The sequence below is a fragment of the Pomacea canaliculata genome, linkage group LG1, assembly GCF_003073045.1.
Source record: "Pomacea canaliculata isolate SZHN2017 linkage group LG1, ASM307304v1, whole genome shotgun sequence".
Taxonomy (NCBI): domain Eukaryota; kingdom Metazoa; phylum Mollusca; class Gastropoda; order Architaenioglossa; family Ampullariidae; genus Pomacea; species Pomacea canaliculata.
The window spans coordinates 25,338,667-25,365,386 of NC_037590.1; the positions used below are offsets into that span (position 1 = coordinate 25,338,667).

At 41.6% G+C, this 26,720-nt stretch overlaps 1 protein-coding gene across 1 annotated transcript; it reads left to right on the plus strand.

The window, feature by feature from the left end:
* The first annotated feature begins 1,258 nt into the window (after nucleotides 1-1,258).
* LOC112571081 (sperm-specific antigen 2-like) lies at nucleotides 1,259-26,456 on the plus strand. The gene is made up of 9 exons (XM_025249893.1): nucleotides 1,259-1,502; nucleotides 9,479-9,908; nucleotides 10,318-10,408; nucleotides 10,697-10,743; nucleotides 14,742-14,781; nucleotides 20,931-21,062; nucleotides 21,407-21,606; nucleotides 25,448-25,728; nucleotides 26,284-26,456. The coding sequence occupies exons 2-9, from the start codon at nucleotides 9,794-9,796 to the stop codon at nucleotides 26,425-26,427; spliced, it is 1,050 nt and encodes a 349-aa protein (XP_025105678.1). The 5' UTR covers nucleotides 1,259-1,502; nucleotides 9,479-9,793; the 3' UTR covers nucleotides 26,428-26,456.
* Nucleotides 26,457-26,720: the final 264 nt, after the last annotated feature.

Genomic DNA, 26,720 nt, shown 5'->3' on the forward strand with positions numbered 1-26,720 from the left:
AGTGTAGAGAAGCTGTTCTTAATTTCCTTAACTGGAACACATGATCAAAAAATATGAACGGAGTCACCGCAAAAACCACTTTTGGCAACAGAAAAACTGGAAATTTGACCACGTGACCTGACACAGCTCTAAGACCGTTCTTCAGGGCACTCTTTCAGTGAGACAGACTTATGTTGATCAATCCAGACCTGTTTACCGCCGCTCATGAAACTTGGGTGGCAGGCCTTGTCAGCTACTGATGTCCAGTGTGGTGGGCAGCACAGCTCAAGGGAGTGCACCCCGCGTTTACCTGACGATCACAGTTAAAGGAAGCGAAGAACTGATAGTAAAGTAGCCGAGTCACACACACCTTTCCTGGTTCTTCTCTTACAGGAGTTCTATAAAATATATACTTGCATATTGATATATATACACACATATAAGTGTAAATAACAATATGATCTCATATGACGTGTGCATGATACGACCTGCATTAGAAATTACAAAATCTACAATGCTTATACTGTCTCTGATAAAAGACTGGACACCATATACTTTCACAATACACAATTTCTCTATGATGCTTTCTTTTCCGAATGGTTATTTGCAGCTAAAGTGAATGTACCTAATATATATATTGCTGATTATTGAATGCTTTAGGCTGTTGTGTGATGCTTGATGAATGTGTGATAATCAATGTCTCCAAAGTATTTTGTGTGACTTGTGATGGCAGGACTGAAAACTGGGAGACCAAAATATTAATCTGCTCTGTCTGTGGATGACCTCGTCATTGCTCGGTTTCAGCGGATGGTTTGTCAATGCTCTCTGTAGATGGTCTTATCAAAACAGTTTGGCAGGTCTCAGTCTGGGTGCCTGATCTCGGCTTTCAACATCATTTGAACTACACCGCGACATTCCTTGTAATGTTGTCCTGGTTTCTTCACCTTGATACTACATTAACAGACACACTACTCAGTCCTATGAACATAAACGTTTTCTATTCCTGACGTGTCCACAGTGCAGCAACCAAAAAAATATTTCATTCTTTCTTGGTGCCTCTGCCTCCTTCCGCTACAAACTTTTGATGAGAGAAAAGGCTGTGGGAGTAGGGTTTCGAAGATCGAAAATAAAATCGACGATTTGTGTGATCAGTTTAATTCCGCCCACTGCGACAAGATTCAACTGGACGGCCGCAGCCCTCCATGCCGTGGATTGTGGATTGTGTCCCTTTGGCCCCTTGCCGAGGCCGCGACACAGACGGCAACTGCCGGTCACGTTATTTCAGGCAAGGTCAGAGGTGACGGTGACGTTGTGACTGCGCGGTACGTTCGTGCGTGCGTGTGTGTGCGCGCACCGCGAAGAAAGGAACTTTCTCTCTCGGCTGACAGCGACAAGTGCGCCGGCCTGACGAGGCCAAGTGGCTGCAGGCAGTGTTGTTTGGTGGCACAGCCGTGTCGCTCCGTCTGTCTTGCGCCGCGCGGTGGACATACTCGCTTTCACTCGGCAAGGGTATTAGCTTTCGGGTAAGTGTTCATTCCTTATTTCGGACTTAATTTCCTAAGTCACAACCACAGGACTCGAGGAGCAAGACAATCGAATGTCATACTACACTCGCTGGAAGCAAAGACCTGAAGGAATGCGACCTCCCCTGGGGACAGGGAATGAGGGCTGGCAGTATAGTTGATGTCAGCTTTCGGCTGGATCGGCTCAGAAAGAAATGCCATATTCATGTGCTCATACATTTTTGGACGTCTGATGGCATTTCTGCTGTGGGAGCCTGTAACCCTCGGATGCTGTCCGGTTTCTGTAAATTGAGACATACGCCAGTGGCTTTTGGGTGGCTTACTTGCCACTGAATCCTTGCTTTATCTCAGTTGCCTCCCCTGCCAGTCAGTTGGGGGCACAAGCTGGTTTAAACGAGAGAATGTGACAAGAGCAATAATCAAGCCACCACACCCACATTTCGGGAATCTTACTCATTCCTTTATCTTGGAGCAAAGCTAGTTAGTACATTGGCCTTTCTTCTAGGTGCATGTACAGTACATGGCCACAACAGTACTTCCTGATAGTGTGCTAGACAAAGCAACAAAATTGACAATTTTACTAGACAATGTATTTTGATTTGAAGATGAGTGACACTAGTGACTGATTATATGACAAGACCTAGACAATATCAAGGACACAACAATGATATTGTAGAAAGGGTTAATAATAATAATGAGGATTTATAGAGTGCCTTTCCAAAGATTTGCTCATATAGCGCTTTACATAAACTACAAACCATGGAAGCATGGTGGATGTAAACACACTATAGACTTTATGAGAAGTATATGTAATCATATAATGTTAGACTCTTGTGACTGTTAAATGGAGAGATATCTACACAATCTTTTTATGGCTAGTTCAGATAAAACTAGTTTAAACAAGAAACCCCCCCCCCAAAAAAAAAAGTGAGCATTGAACCCAAAGACATTAAGCACTGAGTAATTGCTGCTTTAATTTCTCAGTCATAACTTGATTTAGGAATGAGTACTAAGTATCAGTGAGCCCAAAGCATAACTGACAGTATTAAGTAACATAATACATAGCTGAGGTTTCTATTCAAGAAACAAGAAATCAGTATGTTTTGTTTCAATGAGTACAGTAAGGCTATTGTTTTAGCAAGTATAAGTTTGTAGTTATTATCACAGCCTTGAAATACATAAAATCTGTTAAACATTTACTGTAATGAAGGCAAGATACGAAGTGCTGCATGCAGTTTGATTTCTAGATAATTCCATGCAATCTCAATACCTTTTTGGAAAAAGTGTAAGGTTGTATTCACAGTTGTCTTTTTCTACACCTGCCTCAGAGATGGATAAGGGTAAGGAGTTTTGACACAGAACTCGTGGTAGACAGTTACATTTGTGCCCACTGTGCTATAGGTTGCTTTTCTCTATCGCAGCCATTCACAGCAGCAACAGATGCTGAGTGTCATGTGGATACCTTGATCCACACAGGCTCATTATTTTGCTTGAAAACCATTTATTTCATTTATTCCCTGATAATTTGTTTGCATTGTCACCACCATTGCTTCATTCATTTTCAGAAAAGTCATTGTAAAATGAGATATAGTTTTATCTGTGCATGCTGAAGTATGGCTTGATGTTGGAATCCCATTAGGACTGTGTATTATAAATGTTACCAGCAGTAGTCCCTATGATCATGTCATATTACAATGTAGTGCATTAAATTTGCTGTTGGGTCTAGAATAGAAAAACCTGCTGTTTATTTTATTTTTTAACAGACAAGTCTTCAATTGAAAAAAATGTTTTTAATTGAACAGAAAAAAATGTGATTGCTGTCCCCTTCTCATACTTCTCTGTGGCACATTTTATTTTACTACGAGAGCTTGACCAGTGCATGTGACAGGAGAGGCTATGTAGTGCAGAACACGTTGATGTGGCGACAGAGACAGGCCTGGCTGTTGTGTGTAGCTGTCGATTGTTAGCATCCATGCACACCATTGCATAGCGGGAGCGGCGCACAAGGGGGAGCGGTACACACGTCAACATGGTGTGGTGCACCCATCACCAGCGCAGTAGGCGGTGTGCAGGCCACCCTCTCATCAGATAGGCCCGCCACGTCGCTGAAGTCAACAGCACTGTCATCTTATGTCGCCACCACTGTCACCACTGTCACCCAGTCTCTCCTACGCCCTCCACTAGACCAGTCGGCGCGACTGCGGTGTTGGTGGGGAGTGTGTGTGTTGGGGGAGATGTTGCTGGCCGGGTTTTGTGTAGCACATCCTTTTGTGAAAACGGTAATGATGTGATGCTCGGTCACGTTCATGTCAATTTTGCCAGTCTTTTCCTGGGTTATTCGACTGACAGTTCACGGACTTTAGTGTGTATAGTGTCTAGATAGGGCGTGTAATTTGAATCTGAAGGAGTTTGCATCTTGTTTTCTTTACAAGTTTATTACAAATAGTTTAGGAATGCAGTCAAAAGTAGGCACACATTAGTCATGTGTTAATACAGTGAGATACACAGATATGAGTAGGTGATCATATGCGTTCCGCATCAATGTGGTTAGTGTTCATGGAGGTTGTGTATCTATGGTTCGTGTACAACACTTCAGAACAGAAACGTTGCTGGTTTCAGGCTCGGTTCTAGAATTTTTGTTCAATGCTTAATAATATATGCAGGCTGATAATACTGACTCTTCTGCTCGCCTTACACTTCACATCTTTCAAACCTAACTTCTTGACTTTGGTCCACTTTCTTTTTTGTCTCTGGTCCACTCTCCTGGCATGAACTACCACTCCATATTTACCGGAAACCCAAACTGTATTTGAAATCTTATCTTTTTCTTCTGCCTTCTGTGCATTTGTGTTTGTATGTAGATATGCATGCGCATGGTACATGAGTGTACTTGTGTATGCTATAAATTACTGTAGCGACAGTGGGTGCTTTATAAATAACTTTATTATTATTGATGGATATATTAATGGTGGGTACATACTGTTTAAGTTGCAGGGGTTGAACAGGCTTCTTGACTTGTGCATTGTTGACAGTTCTTTATTTGCATTAACTGCAATTCACTGTTGTTGTTTTTTAAGGACCTCTCCCTCATTACCATTCTTTGTATTGCACTGTTACTAAGCCATTCATAACCGAGTGGATCCTACAATAACAGAGCACCTTGAATCCAGAGCCATAACTCCCACCTGCAGTCAGACAGCTCATTCATATCACATATTGCCCAGCACGACTGCTGAGCAAGTTGATGCTCTAGATCAGACAACTGCTGGGAAATGTCAGTTGGTGAAATGATAGAATCCACAGTAATTACTGCTATATTATTGAGCTCTAACACACCTGATCTACTTGATGTTTGAAAACGTGAAAAATGCTTTATTTTGCAGCTGACAGAGAAGAATGTTTTAAAAGAATGGTTACCAGCATGCATAGGAAATGTTTGAATAATGTTCACACCCACTCAGAAAGTAACATAATGTGAAAAGAGGATGAAGTCTAGTTTCTCATTGTTAAACCTCAAATTTAATTACATATACTGCAGTGGAACAAACTGAACTTCTTCAAATGAAAAAAAATAAGCTTTTAACTCAGTGCACAAAATGTATGTGTAATTTGGGCTGTTAAATTCTAATTCAGAAAAATTGTAAACAATAAAATCAATCACTTTCATAAATGGTAATTTTGTTATTTATTTCTCTTCATTAAATAAACCAGGAGGCTTTGATGTACACCACAAAATCACCTACTTAAGGCTGACTGGCAGTTGGCTGAGTGATCACTTGTGACTAATCACTTAAGGACATAAGCCACTCTTTGTCATATCTGACATTTTATTTTGCACTCCCTGGCACCCTAGATTGAGAACCCCTGATGTAAGAGAATATTTTAGCTCAGTCGGATAATGGAGCTTTGTCATAGTCTTTTACTCATTTCAAACTCTTTACTGCTTTCAGACCTAATTACAAAAAAAAAAGAGACATAATAAATGGCAAAGAAATTTTGACGGTTAAAAGGTCAGTAGGGAAATGCAAAAGTAGAATATATGAGGAAATAGCTTGAGTTTGCAGTTTTTTAAATGGATTATCACTATATAGCTGTATGCCTTTTGCTGAAAACCTGCATATTAAAAACAATCATAAACTACCTTTTTATTTGGTGTAGTGTCTCAGCTGATCTGGTATTTCAATGTACTCACATTCTTACATTCACACAAGTCTTATTGTGTACAGTATCAACTTTTTTTTTTTCTTAACTTTGTGATCTCCCTGAGGTCACAGTTATATTTATTTTGGTCCACTTTGTCTATATTTGAACCAACAGGACTTGGTTGTTACATTTTGTTCATACACATAAACATTTCATGGCTTTATTTGGACAGATTTAATAAACTGTTTGAGTAGAAAAATGACATTGACACACAGAGCATGGCTTTCATTCATTTGGAAGGGGGATAGTTTGGAGGATTTAGTATTATTATTATTACACAAACATACACTGTATTTTCTCTGAGCTATAAGTGCCTCCAGGTGTAAAACTTCCCACATCATTGTATCAACAGGAAAAATAGTCTGAAGGCAGGCACATTATTTGGAATGCATACCGTGGTATAATCATCTTTAGTCAAATTAAAGATTTTGCCCTCTTTCTAAGCATTTAGTAAAGATTTCCAGGTCAGATGAGGTGAGAAAAGGTACCAAAATAGCGTAGACATTATGTGTTCTCTGTAGTTTCCTGGTTTTTAGCCATGACTTAGTTGTTACAGGGCGGTCCGGTGGCACAACGGTTAGTGCCTGTCACCAATACTTTCTCTGCATGTGGCAACTGTTCACAGGGCTGGCTGCCTTGCCATGATATAACCTTATAGTTGATGGCTGGGTGTAAAACACCAATTCCCTCCCTTATTGTTACAGTATTCATGATTATTAAATAATCATGTACAACCTTTTGGTGAATGGGCGCCATACTAAATTGACCAACATTGATGTCGGGGTCATCATCATAGATGTTGCCCTTTGGTTTATTGCTCTTCTGATGATGATGATGATGATGATATGGATTTTCCGCCTTACGATGCTGTGTAGGTGTTCAGAGTTTAGGCAGCGTGAGGTGCGCGCTGACCCAGGGTCAGGCTGAAGCACGTCTACAACTAACTCGTGGCCACATCCAGCGACAGTCTCACGAGAAACATCACCTGTGTCGTCTTTGTTCTTATCTGCCGACGGCCATAGTTCTAACTCCCCCCTCCTACACCATGTTTCTTGATGGAGATACTTTTTTTTTTTTACAGACTTCTTGCTCTGGTCCTTATTTAGTAAATTAGGTCGGTGTGTTTTTGAGAATTGGCGGGTGTGGGAGAAAACTTTCGACGCGAGGGAAGGTGTCTGGGTCGCAATTTTCTCTGTCGCAAGGTTAAGGTAGACATGGCTGTCTGACTCTCCAGGTAACAGGAAGATTGCAGCGTGCTTAAAACTGTTGATGGAGGTGGTATGCATCCACAGGCTTCGCAGAAACAGTGCGCTGGGCCACATCTGTCTCACAGGTCCACTGGAGGCGGGGGTGTTTTTTTCACCGATACGCTTTACCACCGCATCGTTCTTTTAATGTCTTTGATGTTAGAGCACTTTTTCCTGGCTTTCTTTTGTCAAAGAAAAGTTTAGAGATCTGGATTGTTCAACGATTGTTTTGGTGTTGGGTGAAGTGTGTCGTGAAAGTTTGGGACTTAAAAGGATAGTGTCAATATGAGGACTTTTTCCGATCGGCATCCGGTAGCAGCAGCCGCTGGGCACGTGTAGGCGACAAGAACGACTTTCTGTCTGGTGTCCCAGTCGTAGGCACAATGAACGTTGCCGTAGGAGCAGTTGCAGGACTCCGCAGCATGGGATCATACTATGAAGTCGTGATGGTGAAGTGATGCTGCATCAATCGGCTGCAGAGAAGCAGTTTGTTGACACCCCAGGAGCGTGTGGCGGTCGTGGCTCGGTCAGGCTTCCAGACGCTTCCGTTTAACGTAGAATCAGACGATACAACTCGATTTTCCATGAAAGCAAGGAGGAGGGGGTGTCCTAGGACACAGTGAGACCACAAGAATGTCAGGGGAGGATGCCACTGAACAAATGCTAGCGAGGCCGCGAGGACTGGCTGAGAATGGCAGTCGTAGAACATCTTTATCCGCAGTACACTTGTGTTTGTGTTTCTGTTGATAACACTACCTTTTCGCGCGCATTGCGTGGTTTTCTGTCTTATCACAGCTTGACATTGCTAGGTCAGTTCCAGTGTCGCAGCCCTGAAGTTAATCGTAGCTGTTTTGCTTTCCATTTGCAGCAAAAAAAGGCAGGTTTTATTGGTCCAGGTTTCTTTGTTTTGAAAGTGTATGGAAGAATTTCAGCACTGTACGGTAGCGATGTTGGTTCCAGTGACATGCTTATTGACAGGCTAATGCGAACACCGAGAACACTATGGACAGTCATTTTGTTGTTGCATGACCACACCCGTCCGCATACTGCAGTCCATACTGCTGAAACTACAGAACTCCAGTTTCTATATAACCGCCAGTAACCCCATCACTTGCTGCGCCCCACGGAATCACGAGGTACCACGAGGGTCGACTCTAGACAAACATGGCTTCTTGTTCCCTGCCATGCAACTTTGGCAATAGTTTTTTTATTCATATAAGAGAACACAATGATTGCAAAGCTGGGTAAGTCGGGTATATTGACTAGTCAATTAAACATACTAAACAATTTGTTATTATTAATAATAAAGATGTTTCTTTAGCGCAGAATCCCAGCACGTGCTGGCTCTTCGCGCTTTACATTAGACTGTTTACATTCAACATTTGACTAAGCACCGCATTTAGTGTTTTCAGTGATGCTGACATAAGTAATGCTTACAATTATCATTATACTCGAAAAATGACGAAAAAACTAATTGTGGTGCTCATTGGCAGTTTTATTTTATTTTGCACAAAGATCTGAAATTTGCTTCACTAGCCATGTGTACCTATTCTGTGCCAATGAACATGTAAGCAGTGGACTGTTTATTCCAAGCCTTAGGAAAGAAAAGTGCTTATATAAAGTACAATTTGTAGTCTCCATGCCTAATCTCGGTAGGATAAAGTAGCCATATCACACAGACATTCACACACACACAGACCACAAATATACGAAAGGCAAAAGGAAACCTATGGAACCTGTCGGTATCAGTCCAAAGAAAATGCCACTGAGATGGCAGGGAGCCCGAAGTCAGAGCAATCGTTCTCAGTTCTCTCAGGGTAACCTCGAATCGGAGTTGCACAAACCCTAGGTTTATCTTTCTTTGATGATTGTCTCGTTGAAATCAACGAACATGTTGCTACCAGACACCCTTGTCCTGCAAATTATTCTCCCGCGGACTAAGAAGTCGCGATATGATCATTGATCCTCTTTGACATGATTGATCATGGCATCACTATAGAAGGTGGAGCGGCGAGCGGTTAATTGGCTCACCTTCATATAGTCCCTTTCTCTCCCTTTCGGGCTATCACATGATTGGTCCACGCAAGAAATTAAAGGGTGGTCGATTCACATCGGACAAAAAAGTAAAGGTGGATGTGTGGCCTTACTCGCTCACAAACCCTCGTGTCTAACCTGTGGTTGTTGACCCACTACTTCGTTGTTTTCTAAGGGAGCGACTCATTCTTTTGCAGATTAAAACACAAAACAACCTAGATATTTATTGGAGTTCATTTTTATTTATTTAGGGATTTATATTTTTAAAAAAATGGAGAGGGAGATTTGGGTGACACGTTCTATTTGAAATATTCGCTGTCTTTGCTATCATCTCCTTTTAATTTTGTCAAAGTATGCATTGTTTAGTCATGAATTTTACTGTCTGTGAATGTCATCATACTGTTTGTACTACTGATTCCATGACGTCATGTAGGTCACAATACCATTTTCACTGTTACTTTTGTACATGCCTGGTGCTCCTGGTGCATGCAGAGACGCCTGTACCTCACGACGGAGACAAGGCCACCTGTCGCGACCATCAGACATCTAGCTCTCCGCGGCTGTTGCGGTCACTCAAGGCCAAGCGGGACTACCTTCGCAACCAGCTGCAACACCTGCACCAGAGCATAAGCTCCTTTACCCTCCGCCGTCAGCAACCAGCTCCCTCCACCTGTGCCAGCACCTTACCTGCAGACCTCGCCACTGACGACGGTTCGCAAAGTCGCCTTTCGCCTGACGGTGCTGATGGTGACCACGGTGTGACCGCAGCGGTTACAGACTGTGACAGTGGTGACCAGTCACGTGGTCATGCTGAGGCTGGACTGGCAGTGCGCTGGTGGGGCTATCATGACCCTGCTTGGAGAGGGGTGCATGGACAAGTCCGACCGGCCAGGTGCACGAGAGGACAATAGACAGCCGACAGGTAGGTTGTAGACAGGACACGAGTCAGCTGGCATTAATGTTATATATAGGACAAGAGAGAAATGGAAGCTATGTCCATTTGATGTGTGGCCACCACCAACAAATTAAATATTTGCAGTGCCCTGTTGTTTTTGCACCCATCCCATAGTTTTGTCGACGAGAGGCAGGTTCGAAAAATTGCTTGCAGAGATGATATGACATCACGAGTTTTTTTCATCTGTACGTGGTGATGTCTGTGATGAGTGAGGTGGTATTCACTCAGATTTTCGGAAACATCTGGCACTGCGCTTTACTAAATCATTAGAAAAAAAAATGCGCGTTTGCTAGACCTTTAATAGCAACTACCTTGCGGTGTCCAACAGACAAATCACCAACTTGCTTTTTTGACATGAATATCCATTGTGTTGCAGCCTGTCAGGGAGGTCGCGAAGGTGAGTTAGGCCACCTGCCCTACGAATCCCTGGAGCGTCAGTTGAGCGAGGACCAAGATCAGGGGAACAGGTGAGAACCTCAGTGTCATGTTCACTCATCAGGCGGAAAGAGCACATCAAGACTGTGGTCACACATCAGATAGGAGACGGCATGATTTATTACTGGTCCACACTAGAATTCTGTATGGTTTAACGATACAGTAGATATAACATCATTGTATTGCAGACATTATATATTTTTACAGTTTTCAGTATATGTATGTACTTTTTGAGAATGTGTTTTACTGTTTTTTATTTTCCGTTTTGACTTATTTACTGTATGACTTATTTACTGTTTTTTCCCCTCCCTGATGTGCAGTGTGAAGGCAGCAGACCATGACGACGAGCTCCCCCTTGGAAGTGAAGGTCAGTCTTACAGTTTGTATTGTTTCATGGCAGTACACTGTATGGCTGTGCCAGACTAGACACAGGCCAAATGTCTTGACCAGCATGGCCAGATTGGCCCACCCTGTCCTCCCTTTAGTCGTGTTGTGTGGTGCTCTGTTGTATCGTGCCATGCTCTGTTGTATCGCCACGTGCTGTATTGTGTACGCCGTGACCCTGACTTGCCTTCTCTTGCTCCTTGATGTCACCTCTAGTTTCTCTCCCCCCCACCACCACCACCAAATTACCTACATTTGTGATCTAGAAGACTATAAGTTTAGATAATTAAAACCATTGCATTGTGCCTTGAATCTTTGAAGAGAAGTTTATGGTGTACATGTCTTGGTTTGCCGACCGCTCGCGCACCTGCTTTTGTCAACGCCAGGTACACCCTCGTGCCAGCAGCTTGTCTTGTCTGTAATAAGTCTGTATATATAGTAAGTCAGAAGTTGTCACAAGGCTATTGTACGTCAGTGTTGTGATACATCATGACACGATGCTGAGGTGCATCATGACACTGTCACACTTCTGAGGTGCTTCATGACACTGTCATAATGCTGCAGAAGATTTGAAATTTTTGGTATTTGGACAAGACATGCTACCAGCCGCCATGGAAGTGGTTCACCCACTCCCTCGCCAGAAGAGCGATAGTTTTAAAATTGATATTTCTATGCGCCACATGCAGTTTAGCTTTCTAAATAAGAGAAAATGCAAAACTGAGATATAGATATATATGTTTATTTGCATGTAATATTACGATCAATCAGGCAGACAGATAAATCACTGTGTATATTTTTTTTCAGACGCTGAACTCATAAAGGTGCTTATTTATTTTTTCTCATCTGCGTCATAGCATTATGCAATAGCATGGTACGCGGTCTGTTAGGTACCAGCTTGTTTTATTTTGCTCTGTTGGCATTAGCACCACAAGTAGTTTGGCGCCTGTACTGCAGACTGTCACTCCTGTACCCGCTCATCGACGGGTGTGTACGCTCTACCTCTACAAACCTATCGCTATCAGTTTGGCCTCTAAATGAAAAGTTCTGCCGATGGGTGTTCCTGAGGTGGGTCTGTGGAAGGCCCCGGCAGCTTGACAACGGGGGAAGAGAGAGAGAGCTGTGCACGGACCTGCTGCTCCTGTCACCACAGGCCAAGGGTTTTGCTTGTGGATGTTACTGCAGCTGTCACGGTCTGCTTCCTGCAGTCTGTCGTGACCTCTCACCTTCTACCACACTACTAGTAGCGCCTGTCTGACGCCGGTTCGCTTCCTCCGATGGCTTTTTAACACTTGTACCTTTCTTTGCAAAACAACTGTAACTATTAAGCTATCCAATTAGGTAGACTGCTTTTAATTTATAGCTAGCCATTTTTTTCCCCGGTTTAACATGCACAGATTGCTTGAAAAAGCCTTTGACAGCGATGTGTGCCCTGTAGTCACAGGCGTGACGGTGTAAACCTTGTAGTCACAGTATGTCTGATCGCTTAACAGTCTAATCTGTGACTAGCTGCAAATGCTTCATTTATTTTATCTTATTCAAATGGTTTAATGCATAGTTTTTTTTTGTAAACAAACGCACGTAGACAATAGGTGCCAGCAAATCCCGATTTCATTTTCAACTCTAGTCACTGTGTCAATGAAGTTAAGCTCTACCTTGTAGCCGTTGTTGTAAGGTGACGATGGTTAGCAGTAGAGTCCACTAGTGGCGTGGCAGTCTGTTGACCGGGTGTTTGAAGCGGTTTTTTGACCTGCTGGCTACCCGTTCACAGACTTGCAACACCGTAGTTTCTTCTTAACCTTAACCCAAAGGTTACTCCGGTCCGAGTAAAAACAGTTAAATTCCGGCAAAACCTGCTTTAACTTCAGATGCAACATTAATCCCGGGTACTGCTCGGGGTGAACACCAAAGATGCCAAGTCATTAATTGGCAGGGAGAAGCGGATAGCCATATTATGGTTATGGTGCCTGCGGCTGAGGTTTGGCAGCGGCCCCACGAGCTGGTCTCCTATCCTTGTTTCTTTGCGTTGACGCAGATGACCCAACTGTTGAGTAGGTATCATGTTATAGAAGAAGGTATAAATGATAGCAGTGTGATGTTGTCGGTGTGAACTTTGAGGGACTTGGAAGTGGAAGACAAGAAGGAGAGAAATAAATGCCGCTGTCACAAAATAAAGGCAGTGTCTAACAGCTCACTTCCCCACTCTCACCCCCAGCGATTGACTACCTTTTTTTAATATTTTGGTAAATGGAATAAAAGATAATTTTACTAAGATTCTTGAGATGACAAAAAACTCACGCATATGTTGACTGCGGAGGTCTAGGCTTGAGTCCTACCTCGCCATATATAGGAGCAAAGTTAGAACTTGGACGCTAGGACTTGGCTAGACTCGTATTGATGGGGAAGAAGCAGGACCTCATGCCCTGACTGTTTTCACTTACTTCAAGCTTAATGAAGTCTTTGTTGATAATTGAGTAGAAGGTACAGTTATATAGGAAAGCCATATCCTCTTTATGATGGTTACTTTGCCATTGAAAAACTATTTTAAGAAAAGAGCGTGGGGAGGACTGTAGTTGTTGCCGCCCGGTGGGAATCTGAAGTTTCGAGGGAGGTCAGCTTTGCGGTGGTGCCAGCGATTCTCTCGTTCAGTTGCTTGCTCCATGTCTCTTTCCATTTCGCTCTCTCATGGGGCGCCTCAATGTAACACATCCGTATTGTAATGCCTCATACCATATGATGCTGCGATTAAAGATAGCATTTGGGAAAAGCCCCATGTCACTCAAATGTTGGTATATAAACGATTTGTAGTATACACGTACACCTGCAAGAGTGAACATCATTCATTTGTTCATTTATTTACCCGGTGTACAAGCGGATACAATAATGTTCTCTGTCAAGTTAAGTTAAATTTGTACTAATAACACACGCATACCAAGTTTAGGGTTGTCTGTCAAGTTTTCGGACTAACAATATCACACAACCTTACACACTCGCCCTGCTGGACACGCGCTAGTTGTTGGTTACCGGAGTCCGACAACCGACAGTTGGAAACAAAGAGCAGTCAGGAAGCTCGGCACCGAGACTCCGTCACAACGGCGCAGGACTTGCTTGAGTGATCCAGTGTCCTCGACAGGTGCAGTCACGCTGTCATGCGCCCCCGCTGAGGCATGAAATGACCTAGTTACACCCTAGACAACCTCTCCCCCACGCGCACATGGGAAAGAGGGAGTTGACTGTGCCACACCTGTGGAGCTAAGTGATTGCTACTCTTTCTCTCACTCCTCACATGTTTACCACGATGACGAGAGTAGTCGCCGGCCCCCGTTCACCAGTTCGAGGGTCGTTATACCCAATCCTGGCGAAGATTGCGTGGCCCGTGCTGGGTGGTCGGTGTGTCGGTGCGTGGGACATGCCGTACGTACGCACTGTGCTGTCTGTCCTTGCCGCTGGCAGGACGTGCAGCCAGACACGCCCGCCGCACCGCTGTGTCGTGCATACGTGCTGTTGACACAGTGTGTTCAGCCGTTTCCTACATCACTGACACGTAGTGTATGTTGAACTGTTTCAGATTTTCTAGAACACTGACATACAGTGTGTGCTGAACACTTTTCTCGTTTTTTCCCTCCTACATCACCCACTAACTACTTACCGCTACTACTGCTGCTACTACTGGAGTTGTTTGCTTGACACGTGTAGCATCCCATATCCTAATAGTGCATAGTCACGTATCTTTTATATTAGAAATCGCTGTATATTATGGTGCTCGAAGAACTATTGTAAGTAAAAAATGTTAAAAATAATGCTTCGTGTCTGAAATATCCGAGTTTTTAGGTGTTACTTTAAAGTGTTACGTGAAATTATCAAAAGTTATCTCACCTATTGTTATCTCAGCGCTTGTTTGACAGCTGTAGGTGTCACTAGACTTTACAAAGCTGTTGTTATCTTTGACCTGTGAGTTCTAATCGCTTCACTTTCTGTCTTCAGCTAACAATTTGAGGCAATGCGGACAAGAAGCAAGCAGCCGGTATGTATACTTTCCTTTGATCTTATTTTCTTGTTGCCAACTGGAAAAACGCACATTTTACGAGATGGCATGGGCCCTTGAACCCGGTACTGTTGTAGCTGCGTCACGCGGGTAGTTTGATGCAGCCTACCACACCCAATTCCACCCAGCCGTGGAGTGGGTGACAGACTCCGTACACTGCGTACAGGGTTGAGGAAGGCAATTCAGCAGGGGAGAGAAGATGGGCAAAAGCTGATCCCGAAATAAGTGAGGGTTCGAACACCTCCCAGTCCTACCATCATTGGGTTATGGGACCACCTTTATCTTTTTGTTAAAAACATTCTCACGAATACATAGATAATAAAGTGAGGTGAGCTGCACACAGTATGAGGAGAACGAAGTAAGGCTGGCGAAAACTGGGCGAGTATCGGTGGGGCCGGTCATTTCGCCCCAGAACTATACAACCCCACTGCCTGAGTCCAATCGTACTAGCGTGACCCAAGTAAGACCACATCGTTCCAACACCAAAAGCCAGATCGTCCCAGGTTCTAAAAGAGTTTGGTGTTAGATGTTTATGTAGACGTTTGATTAACGTCCGGCAGGTGTCACTTTAAACCGAAGCTCACTTTACTACAGTACCGTACCGACACCACTCGTCTGGTATGAACCCCATTAAAAAAAAGTCTCCGGCAATAGCAGTGACACACCACTTCTACAGCGCACAAGGTGTCTGACCTTTACGCAAGCCAGTCGGTCGTCGCAGCCACTCGCAGGTGAGATGAGTCGCGTTGAACTCACCTTTTGATGAGCCGCACTGGCTGAATGTTTCCCGAGAGGAGTGAGCGCCAGAAGGTCAGAGGTGCCGAGGTGAATGTGTCAACTGTGCGCTGTTAGCACTGATGTTTCTGTCCATGTTTTTTTTCATTCAGTCTTCTGAGTTCGCTTCAGACGCTGATATGACTGTGCTGTGCATTTTCTTGATCTCGTTTTGCGCACACTGACACACGCACAGACAATTGATGCGTGAAGAGGAGACGTCTGCGTGCAGCTCAATGTACTCGACGTTTTGAATACCTGATGTCAAGATTCTCTGGAGGTGAGACGACGGTGGTGTATGTACATTAATTAGTAAGATGTGTTTCAAGCTAAATGACTACCTGAACAACGACACCTGTTTGATGTTTATCAAACGTCTGCATAAATATTTAACACAAGCATGGAAACTAAAGAAGAAATAAAGTTCTTATTAAAAAAAATTGCGCCTATATAAAATGTTATCTGAGACCATTCCAAAAATTATATTAAGCTGGTAGCTGAAGTGGCTCCTTTGGGGGAAAAAAAAGCGGCTAAGCCTGCATGTGTATTGTGTGAACAACGTATAATGTTGGTAATGTATGGCGTTAATATCCACTTGTGTCCTCGGGGATCGATTCGTCTTTTGGGTTTGGGTCGATTCGGCAGTGTTGGGGCGATATGGTCATGGTTGGGTCGATTTGACTCAGGCGGGTTACTATATGTATGATTCTGGGGCGAAATAACCGGTGGCTGCATGTGCGGGTTGGGCGGCGGGAGAGAACGAGGTGTCATAACTCAGAGCACAAATTAATGTGCATGGAGTATGAAGTACTTCATCCAACGCCTGTCAAGATGGCGGCTTGTTTGTCGTGACACGCTGCACGTCACACGGACAAACACAGCTCACGACCCATCGTGTGTCATGCACAGGCTGACCTGCCTTGGCACCTGAAGCCACCGTGCCACACCAGGAATCTCAGCAATCTCTCTTTTATCTCTGTCTCAAACACACACACGCGGGTGAATTTGTCTTTTCCTTACTTTTTATTTATCTTGTTCTCTCTTTTAGACCAGGAGTGGGGAACCTTTTATCCTCCATTTTGATATTTATCACACCATTCGCCTTTTCGAAATTAGATGTGAGAAAAATACTGTCCGATCCTATGAATAGCATAGCAAAACAACCGTTTGGAGTCTGTAAAATAAATGTTTATAATTAGAAAGTTCCTAGAGAAGACAGAGTATACATGTAGTAACAAAACCATATTTTCTAATGCGCATTTTTCTGTTTGTGGTTATGCAGTGAAAGTACAACAGTATTATTATTTACTACTTCACAAACCTCCTGATAAAGGAATTCGTTTACAAGGCATTTACAAAGTGTCTATACACATGATAATAATAATAATAGTAATCTTACATAGCGCCATATCTCGGTCCTGTGGACAGGTTCATGGCCCTTTACGGGAAAAAACCAAGACAGACAGACAGACAGACACGCACACGACGTGCAGAATCGATGACTAGAGAATGCCAGATGAGATTAAAGATGTCTAGCAAGAAGCTGCAACACACAGGGGTGCTTGCACACGCACATATTAATAAACCCAAACCAATTTTTACCAATCAAAGATTTATCATTTGCTCATTCTTTGGAAATCCATGAAAAAATAATGTTGGAAATTTGTAGGCTAAGCTACACAGCGTGTCGACGAACATTTTATTTATTATAAAAGAAGAACATCGAGCCTCGCCTGAGGTTGCCTTGGCCGGGCTGGGTCCCTCCCCCCCCCCTGTTTTAGTCATACACAATCACAGATTATCACAGGGGTGGGCAAAATACAGGCTCGTCTACAACAGTGTAATGTGTACATGCTTTCACAATTTTTTAAGCTGAGTTAATTTGAAATTTAATTTATCAAATACGGCTTAGCCTAATTTTTTTAATATGTTATCGGCCTGCCGCATAGTTTAGTTCAAAACCGGCTGACACAAAGAAAACTTTGCCCACCCAGCAGGACAGTGCACACACTATCGACAGAATCGCCCATCACAGCAGGTGAGAACAAAAGTCGTTGGTGCGAGCATTTCTTCTGAGAAAGAAGCACGCGCACCTACACGATACACCATGTGACTGGTTTATACACCTCATGACAGCTGCATACACATGTGATTGGTTATACATGTAAACACTCTACTACATGACTGATAACCACAGGTGACTAATCAATACACCATATGACTCGTTTGTATACCAGGTGACAGCTCAATATACAAGGTGTGTGTGTCAGTAATATATACCTTGGAATTTCTCTTTATATACTTGGTGACATTTCTATGTACGTCTACATACATAAAATTTGCCGCACTAAACCTGGTGGACTGTGATGTAGACACCCTCGCTGAAAACATCAAACATGTGTTACTGTCAACAATCCAGGAGGCTATAAGGAATAAGAAATAAACACAAGCCACGAATGACAGTCCAAGATCTCTGTGACCAAAGACGGACTGTGAAGAGAGAAAAGAAAAGGAAAAACAAAGCACCCACCAAATACAAAGAAGTGAACTGTGCCATCAAGAAAAGGATGAAGGTAGCTACAGTATTCCAGAAGGCCTCGTTCAAGTCACCAGAGTGCTGTATCATAGCTCAACGAGTGCAGTTTCTGCTGATAACCGTATAGCTTACTGTCACACCTCAGCAGGCTTATATCAACGATGTCCCTCTCGCTGGTGCTGTTTAATGATAAAAGCACGGACATGTATAACATAAGTCCATGATGAAAGGAACTCTATACTAGGCGACTGCTCGATGCATCAGGTGGCAGCTGTACATGTGACTAGGACAGATCGTAGAGGAAGGCTGACAGCCAGGGGCTGGCCATGTACCTTGTGTTTGTCCCCTAAATGTCGTATAGAGGAATGCAACTATCTCCGTTTCACAACGGTTGGAAAACAGTCCTGGCCAAGCAAACAGTGTATATAAGGTTTAATCGCAAATAATGCACAATGGCAGAAATCTTCTCACGAAGGAATGGTTAAGCAGGCTGATTAAACTTTCATTTTTAAACATGCATTTGGCTGTCAAACACCCGTGTGATAGTCACAGCAACACCTGATATTGTGTAGTAGTTACAGCTGGTGTAATATTTACCCAACACATAATGAGTATGATTGCATGCCGTTCAGGATCCTTGGTGTAGTCGTCGAAATATCCCCCGTTCTGTCACTTGTCCTGGTTTAGGACTGTGGGTGTGACCAAAGGACGATATGCCGTGGTTACCCGAGCATCAAGTTGTGTCACCATCAAAAGCGACAGAAAATAAAGTACAAACATTAATGCTGTTTATACCTCATTTTCCAAACACAAATACGCCGCAAGTCTCGATTATCGCTTCAAATAAGTGGGTGCGTGTACGTTTGAACTACAGTCGCCCTTCCCCACCCCGGGTTGAAATGTGACAGGCCCTACTGTATGACAGCAGTGGCAGCGCTCCACCCGGAACAGCATTTGACGTGTAGGCGCGCAGTGCCCACTGTTAGTAAACGGAACAGGGTCGGTTGGCTGCCAACTGATAATTGTTGAGGCCACCTGCTCGAATCTGACGGTTTGCTGTCGAAGGGAGGTGGGAGCGATCCGCGTGAATCATGGCCAAGGGCACTGGTGTGTTTGATGTACAGTTCCCTCCTTGCTTGTTAGCGGCAGGAAAAGATGATGTCCAACACCTTGGCACCTGCGTTTAACTGACAAAGTACCTGTCTCCAGTCACTGTTGGCTTTTGCCAGTGGCTTCACTGATGGTAAATTTTGATGGTTTGTTTGAAATTTTGAAAGGATGTCATGTTTCCGGTTGTTTTTAAAAAACAAGTTTTGAAAACTTTAACTAGCAGTAGCAAATCAGGAGTCGGCGTAGTTAAAAATATTTAGTATCATGGAGAAACATGAAGCCAATAGGTAGTGTAGTCACACTCCGCCTTCAGCTGTGGATACCTAAACCCAACGCCAGTTCAGTAACTGGTAGAGGGTGGAGCCGGTTTGTGCTGTTGGCGGTAACGGTTGAATGAAATATTTTTCATACAATGTGTAGCTTTTGCTACTGTGTCACATACCTGTGAGGTTAGTGTGTACCTGTTGATATTGTGGATCATGGTAACCCATAAAGTTACTTTTATTTTTGCATGTGGTAATGTCAGCCCAATGAAGTCTTGGTTCTGAAGTTGTGTCAGTTTAGTATAAACTGCCAAGCAAATTTGTTGTCATGTTAGAGTGACATAACTGAAGAATTTTCTGCAGTCATATTATGCCCAATGTCACGTCAAAGTCTGGCAGACTTTCAGTTTAAGTTATGAAGTCAGGTCATCTGGTTGGTTTGTTGGTTTGGCAAGAAAGTGCTTCCTCCTAGAGGTGATGTCACACTATGAGGTAGAGGGAGGAGGGAGGGACTGGAGAACTAGGAGGAAGCCCCTGATGGCCAGGCTTGGCAACAGGTGTTAGTGACAAGCTTGTTTTAACCACTACACTACTGGGTGCCCCCAGAAGTCAGGCCACAATACTGTGTTGCATTATTAATTAAGGATAGATGGTGAAGACTGTCATCAGTGGCAGAAAACTTTAAGTGTAATCTGAAACATCTGATTGTGAACTGCAAGGTCTCCTTCCACTGTAAGAAAATCACATATGGAGACCTAATTATCTACCTAGTTCACAATCTTATGCTTTGGATAAACTGATGTGTTGCATTTTCTAACTGTGCATGGAGAAAAAGCATGGTGAGGAGGGTTTCAACAGGCAGTTGGCCTTGTTCACACGATTATTTCTAAAGACATCTCAGTGTGATTCCTGCTTCAGTAGGTCTGTTGTGCTCCTTATTATTGAAGATGGCCTTTTGCTGCTATGTCACTGTGACAGCATGAAGTAAGAAGGCATTATGGTCTGCAGCCCTAGGTGTCTGCATCTAATTAAAGCCAGTGCCTTCCTGGAAGACTTACCTATAAGCTTATGAGATGTTCCCTTGAGACCAATAATTATTAGAAACTATATGAAAATCTCACTGAAATATTACAAGATATTTGGTTTTATTAACACACAAGCATGTGTTAAGTTTGTGGTAAGATATTCTTTGACATTACTTATTGCAGCATTTTATAACTTTCCATAAAAATGCATTTTTTGCAACAAATTTTAGCCATTGTTGTATCTTTTCCAAAGTAATAAAATCATGAAAGCAGACTTTGAGATCATTGTAAGTCGTTTCTCATATTAGCATGGATATATATTTCAGAACTTTCATTATAATTTTAATTAAAAGTAGATGTTATGTTCATTTTTTTAATTCCATATTTCTGCTTGACTTAATGTGTCTCTTGTGTTTTCAGGTCAGGTGGAGAACCTTTTCAGGACAAAAGATTGCTATGGTTACGACAAAATGGTGGTCAGATACCCAACTCTGGCTGGACAAGTTTCAACTCTGAGCTCTCCAATCTAACCAGTGGCTCCAGTGCTAACAGGTATTAGCCTTTTTTTTTTTTAATTGACTCAGGAAAAATAAAATACCAATGTGGCAGCGTGTGAAAGGTCACATGGCACAGTTCATGAAAGGAATAATGATGTGTAACTGAGTCTTTATGCATAGGTTATGGCAGAGCAAAAATCCCTTTTCTGATTTCACTTAATGCCAGTAGCTTCCCTTGCTGAATCAGGTACTTCTTGCCAATCCATTGCAGTTAAATACTAAAGCAGAAATGAGAAAAAAAAACTGATTTGATTTAGAGTAAAGAGTGGTCTATGGACATTTATTTTTACAGAGTTACATCATATACTTCTATTGTCTTGGGAATGTGTGTGTGTGTAGTGTCGAGTGGTTGTTACAGGAGAGACAGGCAGACCCAGAACAGGTGTTGCTGAATTTAGGTTTTGGCGGTGGCCTCTCCCAATCTGCACCAATGTTTACTCGCATCCCAGAAAGGTTCTTGCAGGCACAAAATGCACCTGTGCGTGATGAGGTGCCTCTGGAAGGAAATGAAGTTGCAGTTCAACAGAACTCATCTCGAGGTCAGTTTTATTTCACAGATGTCAGTAACAGTGTGTGTGACAGTGAATACTACACATACATTCTTAACAGGGTTCCAGCATACTTTTTCAAAGAGAGCTGTTCTTCTGACCACAGTAGTGATTCAGACAGCTTTGTGTGTCCTGACTCATTTTGCTGCTCCCATTACACCATCATGCCAGGCCAGGCAGTCAACAGAAATGTGTGTGCAGAATGGCAAGGCAGTCCCAGAAGCACTGGTACCACAGACTGTGTGCGTAGGTGATGTTTCATCAGAAATTCAGTTGGGGAAGTGGTCTTCTGCAAAGGATGCAGTGTATCGTGTCCAATATATAGCACAGAGCTCACCATACACAGACAGTGGGTGTGTCAGTTCAGGTCAGTGGGCTACACAACAGTCATTTTCCTTGGAAGAAGACCCTCCAGATCCCGATGAATTTTCAGTTTCATCTGGCTCTACAGCTACTCAAGATGATGCAGAGTATGGGTTTTTAACACTTGCTCCGAATGAATCCCTTGTCTAAGAGTGATGTTGCTTCTACAGCAGACACACTGTGACATTGCTGTTTACATTTCAAATGAATGCAAATTATTATACTAATGCTTAATTGAACATTTTGAATTGATACATGTACAAATGATCTCCATGAAAATAATTTGCTGGTGAACAGGAAAGCTCTGTAGTTCCCAGTGTTACAGCATGCATCTTAGTGATCTTGACAGTTGTGACTGTACTGTGTTTATGGTTCAGTTAAGTAGAGAGTCAGTTGAAAATATCTTTTTCAGACCATAAAATCTAGAGCATTTTTACTTTTCTCTCCTATAAACATCAAATAACTCTTATCAGACATGCAGATTGCTTGGTTTTGTGGCTAATGTTTATTTTAATGCTTATTTCAAATGATGAGTATGACAAGGGAGCAGTATTGTAAAACATGTATATGCCTGGTCACTTTCATCGTATTCAAAATTTTTTCTAAAGTCACTGTTCAGCTGCATAGATTTGAAGTTGTTTCTTTAACTTTTATTTCTGGAGAACTGTACAAAGTCTCAGGGATAATCATCTGTGGAAAATTCTGTCAACACTCATGTTGGGAATTTATTGCAGTCTGTGGCACATTATTGTGCCAGTCATGTGCACACTTTGTTAAAAAGTTGATATTTACAATTGGGAATGAATCCTTTACTAGGGGAGTTAAACATGGTTTATATGGTAACATATTTGAAGGATGTGGTACACTGTTGTTGCAGCAGCTGAGAGTAGAGCATACTGTTATTACAGATGATCAATTCCTTGCTTAGCGTCACATTTTAAAACAGCCGAGGGTCAAAATACCTGGAGTATTTCAGTTTCAAATGCTTAATCCTTTCTTGAGCTGACACTCAAATATATATTATATGTGTGTGTATGTAATTGGGCATTATTTCACTTGGTGCTATCTGCCAATATAGATGATGACATCACGTGGCAAGAACATAGTTATTTGATTAATTTCAGTATCACATTTGCGCTCTTTTGTTCTTTCGCCATTTTTTAAGGCATCAGTGACATCGGGACAAGCACCATACTATATTTACTGGCTTGGCTTATCTGATAAAGTGCTTTGTTTTGAAAAATAACAAGTGTTTAAAGTTTTGAAGATTTGTGATTATCTTGATATTGGTATGGTCATTGCTTTCTGTAGCAGATTATGATTTATTAAAAGATATTTTTAATATTATTTAATTAGATTGAATTAACTACAGCATTACAGCATATCTCTGAACACATGCTGTTTGTATGTTGGTCTTCTTATTACCAGCTGAATGTCCTTCCAAAATTATTTAAGGATTTAATTATAAAAATGGAGATGATGGGTAACTGCTGGATTAGAAGGATAATCTTTGAAAACTGCTTGATTTATAATTTCTTGTTAGAAACAGAATTTTGTATTGTTTAATTATATAAATGAGTACTGCTGAAAACATAAAATGTTGTTGTCTTCATATTTTCTTAAACTTCAGCAAAATATTAACTTCTTGTAAAAATACATGGGTGCATTCTTGAGACATATTGTAGCAAGTGCAGTAATTTTGTTTCTCTTACTTTCTCTCTCTCACACACACACATATGTGCACAAGCATACACAACAAATATAGAAGCCAAAATGTTTTGTGGAGTAACATTTCACATTGTAAGCCAGTAATGTCAGCACTGCACCAGGTTCGGCAGTCCCAGTTACTTCTCCATTCAGTGGAAGTGGAGGTAATGTGTATCATCTTATCTAAACAGTGTACCTAGTTGGAGAAGTCTGTTATTGTTTTTTCTTTGTTTTAATTGTGTTTGAGCTTGAGATCATGATAATAGTTTAATTTTGAAACACATTGCACACCATGATAAGAGAATGTGTACATGTGAGTGGGTAAACTTTATGAGCATGTGGACCTGTCTATGTTTATTGCCTTTATAAAGAGCATCAGCTACTCTGTATGTGTCACATTTTACATTTAGGTTTGTTATAAAATAACAATATGAAGTATCTTTTTGAGCTTTTTTAATTATATCAGAACAGTTTATACCTTAACACTGTCTTTTTTAAAAATTGAACATATTCTAGTTGAGAGAAGGTTAACACACTAGAAATAAAACCACTGCTTCTTGGTCTCTGACAGTCCTATTTATGAACCATCTCTGGCAGTGTTCACTACCTGCTTATACATTCACAGTAGAGTTATGCAAGTGTTACTAATTAACCAGATTTACATATAAGTTGCTTGTAATAAAGATTTCTTCTTTCTCAGACTACAATTTAGCCAACATTCATATACAGAGCCGTATTCAAAGTACAGATAAGCAAATATGCAAATGGAGTAGTGTTAAAAATAAAGTGTAACAAACATGCATATAGATGGGTGTTATTTCTTGTAAGTTACAGGTTCATTGTTTTTAAATAATTATATTTTGGATTGGTTTGTTTTCTGAGTTTATTGTGCTTTTTATAAACTTGTGCTCTCAGTGAAATCTTTTTTATGCAGTTGATTGTGGTTCAGTGTTTATGCTTGCATGCAATTGCATGTGTGTTTGCATGTTTGTACTTGGGGTGGTGGAGGGTGCACTGAATAGAGCATCAGATATAAAAGTTTGTTCATGGATTTGTGTCTATGATTTTGTGAAATGCGTTGCTTTGTGTCAATGTTTTTTGTGATATGCATTGTTTCATCTATAGTTTTGTGAGATGCACAATTCTTTCAGTTTACCTTTGTCTTTTCCCCTATAAATTTCTGTTAATATTCACTTATGCATTTTAATGTACTGATGAGTTCCTTTTTTGTGCAAATGAATCTTTCTGGATCTGAAATGTGATATTTTATGATATATTTGTTTTGTACAATTATTGGCATGTTGAAACAGGCACAACATAGTGATCTAGTATTTTTATTTTCTGTGGTGTTGCTATGTGATGCATGCTTAGAGCAGAACTGCCAATAATTTGATGCATTACTACCATCAAGTTATTCACAGAATTGTTCAGTAAAATTAGCAGACAGTTCACAGGTAGTAACTTGGGTGTTTATTATCTGCATTGCCTTTTGTGATTACATGTTCACTTAGTAATTCAACGTGATCATTGTAAAAACATTGCTATATAACAACCAAGTAAAACATATACATTGTATTAAGAAAATTATGTTTAAAATTTACTTACTGTAAAACGATACAAGTAAAGAGATTCTAGCACTTTGTATTACCACAAAGTTATAGAAATATAAACAAAAAATTGTTGCTTGGTATACACATTGTTGTATCCAGTTGAAATATGAAGGTGACTTAACTTTTCTGTTTTATTTATTTTTATTGCTTAGGAGCCTCAGGTTGGCAAACAGCTCGGTCTTTGTCAGCAGCTATGTTTGGCATCAAGATGCTCAGCTCTCTGCAACAGTCCTCAAGTATGGGCATCTTGGGCTCAGTGGCTTCTTCCACAACAGGATCGCCCCCTTGTGTCACTCCGCCTGGCAAAGCACGAAGTGTGCTCCATCCAGATAATCAGAGAGCTCTTGCACTGCGAGGTTTCTATGGTGACAATCTCCCTGAAGGCCTTGAGGTGGAGTTTTCAAACAAGCGGGAGGTCAGAGAAGAGAAAGAGGTTTGTCCTACTCTCGCTCCCTTGCACCCCTCTCTACACAGAAACACTCTTGTTAACATATTGACATACTCTTGTTGACACGCATACAGAAACATTATTTCTGACATGCATACATACAGAAACACTCTTGTTGATATGGAAACAAACTTGAGTAATTAACTAACCAACAAGAGAAATAAGAATTTTAAGAAAAGTATATTAAAATGTATCATTATATGTATAAGAATATTTTCAGGATAATACAGATCAGGCAAAGATGTGTTATGACAACAAAATGTGTAACAAAATCAAGTTGGAAAAAAAAACTCATGTTAAAGCTAGATTTATCATTGTACTTGTTACTGAATTGTTGGCTAGGTGACATTTATATACATAGAAATACCTAACAAATTTGCAACTTGAGATCCTTGTAAAGCCTGCTGGTATGAAAAAAAAACAGTGAAATTCCTGACATGTACCATACATAAAAATAATAAGATTCTTCTTGAATTCTTATCATTAAAATTAATGAGTTTTCCAGTTCATATTTAAACAAAATAATTCACACTTTTTCAGGATGATTCACTTGTTGGGAAGAGTGCAGAAGATAAACGCAAACGGTACCACAGCACACATTCCAAACATCAGCGAAGTATTGTGGAAGCTGGAGGGGAGGAGGCAGAGCGTGCAGGGGAATGGACTACCAGCAGGATTCAATGATAAAGAGTGTAGATTTCAGTACAACTACAGAGTCTACTGATAGTGAGCATGTGTCACTATCTCCAGATGGAGGAAATGTGTTCATGATCTATCTTTTCCTCCAGTTTTTTCTGGTGAACCTGTACCTAACATTGAGGATCTTTACTTCCCAGAGCAAAGCCAGTCCAATACTCAGATCACAAATTATAGGAAAAAGGTGACAGAAAAGTTGATGGCTGACTTAAGCAATGATGACAATTACTTTGTGTCACCTCCTAGTTCTAGGCAGACAACTGTGGAGAAGTCCGCCATAC

Excerpts from the sequence above, each read along its gene's own strand:
- LOC112571081 (XM_025249893.1), top strand. The coding sequence starts at position 9,794 with ATGCTGAGGCTGGACTGGCAGTGCGCTGGTGGGGCTATCATGACCCTG. Across the intron at positions 21,607-25,447 it reads TCAACAGAACTCATCTCGAG|GAGCCTCAGGTTGGCAAACA; the intron begins GTCAGTTTTATT and ends TTTATTGCTTAG. Across the intron at positions 25,729-26,283 it reads AGGTCAGAGAAGAGAAAGAG|GATGATTCACTTGTTGGGAA; the intron begins GTTTGTCCTACT and ends ACACTTTTTCAG.